Source organism: Limulus polyphemus, unplaced genomic scaffold, assembly GCF_000517525.1.
Source record: "Limulus polyphemus unplaced genomic scaffold, Limulus_polyphemus-2.1.2 Scaffold751, whole genome shotgun sequence".
In the NCBI taxonomy this organism is placed as follows: Eukaryota; Metazoa; Arthropoda; class Merostomata; order Xiphosura; family Limulidae; genus Limulus; species Limulus polyphemus.
Genome location: NW_013666361.1, coordinates 132,189 through 143,633, shown reverse-complemented (window position 1 = coordinate 143,633; position 11,445 = coordinate 132,189). Strand labels below are relative to the sequence as shown.

The 11,445-nt window shown below is 32.4% G+C and overlaps 1 protein-coding gene and 1 long non-coding RNA gene across 2 annotated transcripts in view; one reads left to right on the top strand and one right to left on the bottom strand.

The window, feature by feature from the left end:
• LOC111085973 (transforming growth factor beta receptor type 3-like) overlaps nt 1–11,445 on the top strand; it is a 132,560-nt gene that overhangs the window by 1,438 nt on the left and 119,677 nt on the right. The window contains exon 2 of the mRNA XM_022387016.1: nt 4,924–5,121. Within this exon, the coding sequence (XP_022242724.1) occupies nt 5,040–5,121 (82 nt within the window). The 5' untranslated portion in view covers nt 4,924–5,039. The remainder of the gene's footprint in view (nt 1–4,923; nt 5,122–11,445) is intronic.
• LOC106460321 overlaps nt 1–11,445 on the bottom strand; it is a 17,795-nt gene that overhangs the window by 4,307 nt on the left and 2,043 nt on the right. Inside the window, exon 2 of the long non-coding RNA XR_001290878.1 lies at nt 8,466–8,469. This is a non-coding gene — a long non-coding RNA (uncharacterized LOC106460321). The remainder of the gene's footprint in view (nt 1–8,465; nt 8,470–11,445) is intronic.

The window sequence follows — 11,445 nt, the reverse complement described above, 5'->3', positions numbered from 1 at the left end:
AACAATATATTGTTGTTATTTCACACAGCAGGAATCTGATTAGAACTTTTTAAAACTTCAGTTAATTTGATCACAACGCTTGTTCGACGGACCTGAACTATAGTCTGATTAACAATTAAAAGTTCCTTTTAAATAAAGTGTTATTGTACTTCATTTTAAGGTTTATGTCAGACTATTTATACACAAATTTCCGTTTTGATATTGTTTTTTTAGAAACATTTGTTCAAACTTTGAATATACTGCATATTTAATTGCGATGTCATCGTTTCCTGGCACTTCTTATAAGTATAACTGTATATTGTTGAATTAATATAATAATGTTTTTCCTACGTAAGTAACTCATTATAAACTATGCACATGTATAATTGATATCTTAATTTTTGTTTGATAATGTGATCTCTAAAATGACGTATTGTTCATTTTAGAGATTTGATTTGAATTACTAAATATTAATGTGTTTAGGCTCTTAACTTATCTATAAATTGATTTTAATAAATACGTTTTATATACAATTTTAACTGTAGAATCTTTTTATTTCTTTGAGTTTGTAACATCTTTCATATTATTTTTTAAATTATATCAAGTAGAGCCTTTCTTTTAAAGTTCTCAGAAAACTTTTCTCCTAATTGGTTATTTAGTTTTTACTTCTTTTTTTTGCATAATTTAAGAGTTGTTAACTTTCTTGGTCACAAAGGTTAAAAGTGTGAATTGTGTTTACTAGGTGTGATGTGTGTGTGAACAGTAGGTTATCATTAAAATATTGTGTTAATCTGTCACTTATGAAAATAAAGGATCAAACTGGAGAATATATGTATCGTTTAAGAGATTGAATACTGTGATTTAAGATGTAGAGGAAAATAATAGTTACTATGATATAGAATAGTGGATGTAAGGAGTTAGTAAAGCAAGTCTTTGTTACTGAGCATAGGTAACTTTTTAAAATCCAAACTAAATGTGTTTTTTTTTTACATACAAGAAAATAAAGAATGAACCATTCAATAATTTTGATAGTACTGGTGAAACTAAGGATACTGAATTTTGTAAGAATAAAATAAATGAGGAGAAGAAAGCATTTGTTAAGGCTAAGAGTGGCTATGAAAGACAGCTCAAATTATCCAACCTAATTTATGATTTGTATTCAGTAAAGGTTGAAAAATTTCTTCTCTTGCTTTTGTTACCATTTATGAATATTTCCTCAATCCTCATCTGGTCAGATAACAATAATTTGTATATTATATCATATTTCACCATTCTTATTGTATTTTATGCCCAAAAGAAAGTATGTTTACAGTTCAAATTTTCATAGATACAGTTTTTTTCAGATGTGTTTTTGTAATTCATTACAGTACTATATTTTGGAAGTTTTTATGCATATGTGGATTGTAAAAAAAAAAAGAGTCATAGTTAAAGGGAAATTGTACCTTTAAGGTATTTTAATGGAATTATTATTATTGATTAAAAGAACTCAATATTATTAATAATAAAAAAAAATAATGTAAGTACTTTTGCTGTCATAAGAGAAGAGGATGTTTTTAGTCTTTCCAATATATTTCATTACTTTATGGGGAAGAGAATCCTTTAAATTCAAATACTGTTAATTTTTCTTTCTTCCAAAAAACTTGAAAAACTGTAAGTAACTAAAACTTGTTTCCTTGATAAGATTTATTCTAAAATAATAAAAATACTTTGTGTAAGAAACTGATGTAGAAGTTAATAGACTTCTTTTAAAAGTTGCTGGGTTTTCAGGAATTTCATGATGGTTAGATGGTGTTATTCATGTCTTTCAAAAGAAGAAATCAGGAAATGACCTGTGAAGGCAAATATTGGAAATGTGTGGTGAAAGGTCCTTCAGAAAAATGTTTTGAAAGCTGGAATTGATTGATATTTTGATTTTCACAAAGTTTTTTTTTTATAAGATTTAGTGAAAATGGTTAACCAGAATGTGTGATTCTTATGGTTTTAATGAAAAATCTTAGTAAATTGACTTAATGTTTGAAAGATTGTTGTGGTGTATAGTAGTTGACCAAATAATTTAATAGTGATCACTATGAGATGATCCTCTGTCAATTTGTTTGATCATGTGTTTTTTAAAGCATCAATATCGTTGCTCATCACTTTCATGTTGATGTAAGATATTATAATAGAGTAATGAAAATTAGTTGAAATGTTTCTTCAAAGATGATGTTGTAAATCTATTTTTTACAGAACTTTGAAAGAAATGACTTACATAGTTTGTTTTTACTCATTATTTCTGAAGTTATGAGTGATTTATTTAATTATGACAAAATTAATGATGAAGTTCATGTTTGTCTTCATACCATTGTGGCAAATGTCCAATTGAATCATTTCTTTATAATTTTCTTCCTAATTCCAATTTAAATACTAAACTCTACCTCACAGTTGATTAGTAGATGGTAATAAGTTTGAATTTAAGTACTAGATGGATTTTCATCAAAGCTTCTAACACACACTATACCAGTTTATTTTGAAGTATAATATTAATCTAACCAAATCAGAAACTATCATCAACTTTAAAATAAGGTAGTTTACAAAGGAGTAGCTTAATTTTAACAATGGAGTAACGTATATCATAATATATATTTAATCAACAATTGAACTAATTTTCTTTTTGTAGCTCTTTTATTTGACAAAAACTCCTGTAACATGCAAAAATTACTATTTATATATTAATTCTTGCTAAGATAGTAGAGACTGACAATTAATTACAGTAATTAATTTCTTGATTAAGTTCACTTACTCAGTATATTAATCATTTTTTCTCTTCATATTTAATTTTTGTTTCAGAAGTTATATGAATAGAATTCAAATCTAGTAACAAGTAACTTTATATCTTTAAGCTTGTATTCATTAAACAACTTTTAATGATTACAAAATAAAATAAAATTTCCTTATAAAGTGAACAGTTACTACAACAACGTGTTCATTGATTAACTGGTTACACTATCCATGTGAGTTAAGTGTGAAATAATATCTTAAAAAGATGATCATCTAGCATGAACAGTTTATTACATCAACCATTCAACTTGCATGACACATCATAGTCCAGCCTTTTCATCATGACATTTATGAACACCATTTATCAAACACATCTTTTCATATTCAAATCAAAAGGGTATGGGTCCTTTGCTGTAACAAGTCAGAAAATTCACCACAGTGATTCATGTTGGCCCTCTGGGGCTGTAAGCACATTTCTTGTCATGAGGTTAAAGGTCAGACCCACTACCACTTTGCAAGTAAATCATTTTTGGTAAAAATTTAAAAGATACCAGAACCCTAATTGTATAAAAATGGTGGATGGATTAAAAAATACATAATCTCTATTTACAGGATTGCTCATTCCACTTGTAGTAGGATACTAATTTTACTGGTTAATCTACAATAGACTTCCAATAAATACTGAATATAATATTTGAAATTGTCAAGGTTTTTGAGCTATCTGAACTAAAGATGTAATTAACTTTGTAAATATTTTTTTAAATCGTGGTCCATCTCTTTATATAAAAAGGTTTTTAGCTTTGTTAAAATAATGTTTTGGCAATCAGGTAGTTATGGTTTCATTTGGACAGTAACTTAAGTTCAGTTTATGACAATGAAGAGGGTATAATACTTAATGATACTGTAAAAATGTAATGTTTCTTCCTATAACGGGAAAAAAATAATCTGTTGATCATATGTACAAAAATTACAGCTAAGTAGTTTCAGTTACCAATATTAACAGAAACAAACAAAAAAGATAGTTTCTCATTGTGCACTTGCTGTACTGCTTTATATTATTCCACTGGGAATATTTTCAGTGCATGTGGAGAGTGTATTTTTCAAATGTATAACTAGTTAGTTACCTTAGGGCATCAGGTGGAAAAAAACACCTGTTTACATTTCCCTGGGATTTAAAGGCAAATAGAAATAATGTATTGGTGGTTCAGTATGTGTGTCTGATATAAAGACATATTTTTTGAGAACTTAGGAGATAATAGCAATGAAGTGATATGGAGTAAACCAAGGAAAATAAGTTATTCAAAGAGTGTAAATGGGTGTCAACAAGTTTTAACTGTGTGAACCATGTTAAGTTTTTTTGTTCCTAACAGCTCTCACAAACTTGTTCAGACTTTTTTTTGGAGGGGGTGGGGGACATAAGCATGATAAGATTAAATATACACATAGAAAATTCCCTTATCTTATTAAGTAGATTATAATACCAAAATATTTTGAGGATAAAACTACTTACTTGCTTGGTAAACCTTTTTTTTGGGGGAGAAGGTGTTTTATGTTCTTCATAAGCATAATTTAATAATGTAATAAAAAAAAGATTGCAATTTTAAAGTATGCTTTTGATGATATTTGTCATGTTGTGGCTGTTAGTAAACCAACATGTTGTTTTTAAAGTAGAAGCCTGAAACTAAGTACTTACTGTTTGTTTTTTATGAACAGGAAGTGTGAAAGAATAGAATTTTTCAATAATTTAGGAGCATTAGAACTTTAGAAGTAGTTTTACATTAACACTATATATATATATTTGAAAATAATAAAATTCAAAAGTACAAGAAGCATATGCCCTACCTATCTGAGGAGCCGAGCATGACTTTAGTGTTTAGCGTGCTGGGCTATAGATCAAAGAGGCCAAGGTTTGAGCCCACAACATGCTGCTGAACACGCTCTAGAGTTTTAGCCATGGAAACATAATAAAAGTTGGCGTTGAATGGTGCTATTCCATTAGGAGATGTTTCTTATAATCCATATACACAGTGCTTTCTCTTTGTTTGTTTAAGAATTGATAGTAATAATAATAATAATCTTGCAACCTTTTATGTTGATGATTTGTTTTTTGTTCCAGTTTACAAGTAACAATATTTTTTATCTCTTTGAAACCTTAAGTGAATAATTAAAATGTATTCCTATTTTCAGAACTAGAAGGAATCTTAAGTGTGTATAAAGGTTTTTGAAGAGTTCATGAAACTAGGAAAGGCAGATCAAATCTGTGAAAAGCAGACAGTTATCTGGAAAGTGAGACTTTATTCATAATGGATTTCCATCTCATAAATGCAATGATTTTGCTGGTTATTGCCATATTTTCTCTTACTGTAACAGCAATGTCAAGTTTTGGTAAGTTTTTATTAATGCTTAAAATATCACAGAAAGTTGTATGTACATGTATTGATGCATGGGAAGTGTGAGATAATTTTTTAATGGAACATTCCAATGATTTTGAAAATAAATATTTTTGTAAGGGAATAATAAAAAAATTTTTTCAGTAGTATCATTCTTATAAAATTGCATTGCATGGTTGGATTATACAAGTTGAATAATGTTCTAAAAGCTGGTCGGTTATAACAGTTGTGTAGTGTATAATGGAAGTTCGTGGGTTATAAAAGTTGTGTAATATACTAAAAATTAGTGAATTAAAACAGTTATGTACTAAAAATTGGTGGTTTAAACTAGTTGTGTAACATAATGGAAGTTGGTTGGTTATAGCAGTTATGTAATGTTCTGAAAGTTTGTGCATTGGAGAAGTTGTATAATGTAGTGAAACTTTGTGAGTTATAACAGTTATATATTGAAAGTTAATTTGGTGATAAAATTTTTGTTATTTAGCAAAAACTGGTGGGTTATAACATTTATGAAACTATAAAAGTTGATGGGTTTTAATGATTGTATAACTTTATCTAAGTTGGTGAGTTATAGTAGTTGTGCAACATAATGGTAGTTGATGGGTTACAACAGTTATGTAAGGTAATGAGAGTTGTTGGAAGAGGACGTATGTGTATTTCTGCAGTATAATTAGAACATTTAACTTTAGCACTCACTCTATTATTCATATTATTTGTCAATAAATAGCCGACTGACTGATAAGAAAGAGAGTAAACGACTGTTCTCTGTAATTACAAGCTGTGTTAACGCTGTTGTTTAACGACTTCATGGGCTTACTTTAAACGCCCTTAACCGTTTGTTGAAACAGTTTCCATTTTTCCTGTATACAGTCATCAACTACACTCTCCATTATAAATTGTTGGTTTTGTTGCAGCTCTTATGATTTAAGACGAACAGAATCCGAGTTCGACGTTTCGTGCAGCTTAATTTACATTTTTCTCACTAGATAAATTACTAAATTGTGTCATCTAGACTTCTAGTAATCGCTCATTGTGCTTTGATTTCATTTCCCTCACGGTATGAATTTTGTAATGATTGTAATTAAAAGAGAAAAAATACTTCGATTTTAAATCGGTTTCATCTATGTACAAACATAGCTAGTCGTCTCTCTGTCTCTTTTCACAAATTGTGAGGAGCTATCTCAACCAATTACATTTCGATGAAATATGGTAGTCAAATGACCCCCCCCCCCAAAAAAAAGCCGAGTTTAAATGGGTAAGCAATAGGATGAACTGTTTTTCGTAAACCATTATTTAGGCCAAAGTTTGTTGTCCTGGGAGGGTCAGGCTTCATAAGACCTCTTTCTCCCTCCATGACGAATGTAACGCACTTTACAGCCGATATAAATTACATTGCTCCAATTTATTGTGTTCCAAAAAAGTTGAGAGAAAATAAGACAGTTTGTTCAGTAAAAGTTTGTGTTGGAGGATTAACTTCGACTTTGTAGAATTCTTGGAGAGTTTAGTTAGTGGGACTTCAGGGCTAAGATGGATTTTCTCGGGACTGTTTTGTAAACTCATTGTTTTTGCTTTTGAAACTATTTCTTCCTCTCCATATTCATTCAGGGTTTTTATGCTAATAGCTTTATTTACGGTTTTGATAGAGATTAGTCTGAGTTGTCTACTGGATCCTTCTTCAGGGTTTTATTTGAGTAACTTTACTTACGGTTTTGATAGAATTAGTCTGAGTTGTCTACTGGATCCTTCTTCAGGGTTTTATTTGAGTAACTTTACTTACGGTTTTGATAGAATTAGTCTGAGTTGTCTACTGGATCCTTCTTCAGGGTTTTATTTGAGTAACTTTACTTACGGTTTTGATAGAATTAGTCTGAGTTGTCTACTTTCAAATAAAACCCTGAAGAAGGAGCCGTAACTTTACTTACGGTTTTGATAGAGATTAGTCTGAGTTGTCTACTGGATCCTTCTTCAGGGTTTTATTTGAGTAACTTTACTTACGGATTTGATAGAATTAGTCTGAGTTGTCTTCTGAATCCTTCTTCAGGGTTTTATTTCAGTAGCTTTACTTACGGTTTTGATAGAATTAGTCTGAGTTGTCTACTGCAATCAAGTGAAGTGCGGGTTTCTGAAGATGGTTCTGTACTTTATGAGGCTTGGTCGGTTTGTTGAATAGATTTGGCTTTGGCCGTAAAAATGTTCTTCCTCATAAGGTTTGGAGCTGTATAGGAAGAAATAACGTAGTTGAAGGAGAAAAAAGAAGGAAATGCTGAGTTATCTTGGTGAGGTGGTGTTTTTGTTCTTGGTAGTTTAGCACCGAGATAGAAACTGCTGGGTTATTTTGGTGAGAATATGTTTTTGGTAGTTCAGCACCGAGAAGGAAATTGCTGGGTTATCTTGGTGAGGTGGTGTTTTTGTTCTTGGTAGTTTAGCACCGAGATAGAAACTGCTGGGTTATTTTGGTGAGAATATGTTTTTGGTAGTTCAGCACCGAGAAGGAAATTGCTGGGTTATCTTGGTGAGGTGATGTTTTTGTTCTTGGTAGTTAGCACCGAGATAGAAACTGATGGATTATTTTGGTGAGAATATGTTTTTGGTAGTTCAGCACCGAGATGGAAATTGCTGGGTTATCTTGATGAGAAGGTGTTTTTGTTCTTGGTAGTTAGCACCGAGGAGAAGGTAATCCACAAATAGGTCTTTTGATAGTTTAACGTTCAGGCTACTGAAGAAATATTTCATGTAGTTTGTTACGAATCCCGTATATCGGGAAAATATCCGATATGCAGCGTGTGGTGGATCGATCGGGACGCAGTAAAAATTAACTTGGCATATAAAGGACGTATGAAGTCCTTCCTGCAGGAGAAGTTGGAGGATGGCATCTAATGGTCAAGTCGCCGAAGTAGATGCTCGTGGTAAGCTAAAAAACTTGTCACCTCTACGAGTGTAGTCGACGGATGGAGTTTGTTTGAAGTCTAAGTTCTGGTCTGACAGTTGAATTGTAATTTTAAATTTCAAGCGAGGATAAAGGAGTAAAAATATCCAAAATTAGAGTTGAATGAAGCAGAGACATTTTTCATTTATGTAAACACTGAGTTTCCAAAGAGCGAACAGCGTACGACTGGTTTGTACCCGATCTCGATTGGAAAACTCCAAATGTCTAACCGGATGAACGGCTCACGAAAGCGGCGTTTAATGCTACACGTAGCACGGATATCTTTGCACTTGACGAACGGTTCGTGTACTACGGCTGAAGATAACCGAAAGATCCCAAAAATCGTGGTAGTAATTTCAATGTTAAAACGTTTGACCCTAAACTGAAACACAACTGGGGATGGTCAGAATTACGTTTCTCTTCACCCCGCTCGTGGTAAGAGATTATTTGGAATAGCTACGTGAAAAAACAAGAAAAAATTAATAATACTAATAATTTTGAAGAACAGAATGATAAGGAGGTGGCTGTAAGCAAAAAAACCGACGAGAAAACCTCGGACGTCACATTTTACATTTAAACATAAACCAACGACCGATGTCGGATTTATGATCAGCTCGTGCCCTCTTTTATTGCAATACTTTTTTTTAAGCCACGAATTGCTAGTTATCGGATAAATATTTAAAACCCCACATGAATTTATTAGTCAAAAACTATATTTGAATGCCATTACACGGCAATTTACGTATTCGGTCTATTTCCAAAATATTTGTGTTCGAATTTAAAAACAATGACGTGTATATACGAATGTTTTTGTTGTGTAAAGTGTGTGATAATAATAATTAGTGTAAATCATTCATTAAATTTTTTACTTACGATAAACGCTACATAAATATCAGCGTTGCCAGGTTAACCAGGTTAAGTTTGCTTAATAAGAACATTTTCATTGGTCACCTCTGTCTTTTAATCTAACTTGGATAACTCCACATTGTTTTTTAAGTGAATTGTTGGGCCTTTTAAAATTCATTTTAATTTAAATAACATTCTAAATGTAGTGGGATAGAGCAACATTAATCATGTAAAAAATAGGATTTAAAAAAACAGCACGTGACATCGAATGTGACGTAATTGTGAATTGTTACTGTACATATTAAGAGTTACAACATGCAAAATATTATCTTTTTTAAAGAATAGAACACCGAGAATTTAGCGGGAACAAGAACAGCTGAAAACAAATGTTACTTTGCAGTCTTTGCATCAGGCAAAGTATATAGAGTGCCACTTAATTAAAGTGATTCGTTTTAGAACATTCTGTAATCTGTAAATCCTCCCTCTTTCCCATACCTCGAATTGAATAAAACCAAGAACTTTCAGAAGAAAAAAATCAGTGTGGCCTAAATGCTCCCCATATATATTATAGTGCTCTGTTATTACGTTTTATTCACAGCACGGGCTTTCTTTCAAATAAAACGAAACTTAATGTAACAGTGTAACGATGTTCATTGATTGAACAGTAATTTCTGATCATTAATCTATATTAATAAAAAACATACTTACCAGACCAAATGAAACGCATATCAGTTGAGTTGGGAAAATTATTCACACAGTTCTGGATGCGTAAATGCCTTCCTCTCGCCCTCTAATTTCATTGGGCGTAGTCTTCATTTTTAACGATATATATGATATACGGGATGTGTAGTATTTGATCCCGTCTGTTCCTTTCTTAAATCGTCAGTCACGTGTATTGAGCGCCAGCAGTATTTTACAGTCGCGCGTACTATTCTGTATAGTAAGCCACAATTTGAAATACTAGTTAAAAAACTAATATAAATTCAAGTATATAAAAGCGATAATTAGCTCTCTGCGTAGATCATTTAATGATTATTTTTTGAATTTTTATTATAAGAAAAAGTTTTTAGGGGTTTATTTATTTCTTGTTAGTCAAAGAAATTGATAACTACGTTGGAGAAGTACAGATAATGTCTGGGTTTAGATTAACTCAGTTATCGTGTAAAAATAGAAAATGTCGACTTTAAAGAAGTATTGATAATAAAACAACTAAAATGTTATGTAATTTTTATTTTTTGATTTTTGAACGGTTTATAGAAGATTATCGGTTTTCTTATAAGTAATGTAGCCCCCCTGGTGGGGTAGCGGTAAATTTACGGACTCGCAATGCTAAAATCCGGGGTTCGATTTCCCGCGGGGCTAGAGTGCAGATAGTATGCGGTTTAGGACGAAGACCTAACATACACACAAACATACATATATGCCACATATAAGTTATGCAGGCTTCCAGGTATTCAAAGGTGTCAGAAATATTTTCGGCCGTAATCTCAATGGCCGTCATCATCTTTGTGTGTGTATTCATCATACACACGCGCGCGAGCGCGCATATCTATACTGTGTAAAATAACATAATCGCAACCTGAGAGTCGCGGGTTCGAATTCTGTATCCGAACACTCGTTCAGCTGTGGGGGCATTACAGTGTGACGCTCAGTCTCACTATTCGCTTGTAAAGAGTAGCCCAAGAGCTTGGGGTGGCTTCTTTCCTTCTAACCTACACCTTAAAATTAGGGACGACTAGCATAGATAGCCCTCGAGTAGTTTTGCACGAAATTCAAAATAGACAAGTCCTCGGGATGTTAATTTTAGAAAATTTCAAATGCTGACTAAGTCGTGACCACAATCACTTTAAAGTTGAAGATATTTTAAACTTTATTTTCCGGAGTTTGCTACTTTGGCAGGTTAAGTTTACTATGGATCTAACTGTTGTAACTTGAGAAAGTTACAGCCATTGTGTTTGAACCAAATTAACGACACTCTCACGCTAGTTGCATGTGTTACATTATGACAGTTAAATTGCTTTGTGTCCTGGGCGTTGTGTGACAGTTTGAACTTTTGTGTGTGAGTCGTCATTCATTTTGTTTTCCATATCTGAAGGAAAGTAGGGATAGGTGGGATTAGAGTTAAAGGTGTAGTTGCACCCTCTTTTTTATTGGCCCTGTCAAGCAAAAAACATAGGATCTGTTGTTAAAACAGTCGTCTTATTTAGACGTCATGTGTTCAAAGCATTTCCGTCTGCGAAATCTCTATTTCAGGGCGGGAAGGGCCAAATTTAGGTGGATGGGGTAATCCTACGCTGAGGCTTGCGCCTCTAGGACTAAACAAAACACTGCATGAGGTTGGGTATAGGGTTTGTCGACGTTTTTAAAGGTATTTCCTGGCGCACTCTAAATATCGGAAATACTATAGTTTATAAGCACTCAAACCACCCTTACCTGGGCCTCAGGTGATTTTATCACCTGCTTGCTGAGTAATTGTGGTGAACTTTAACAACATGAAACAAAAGCATGGAAATTTTTCGATTTTCATTGTTTTCCCGCCCCCCCCCC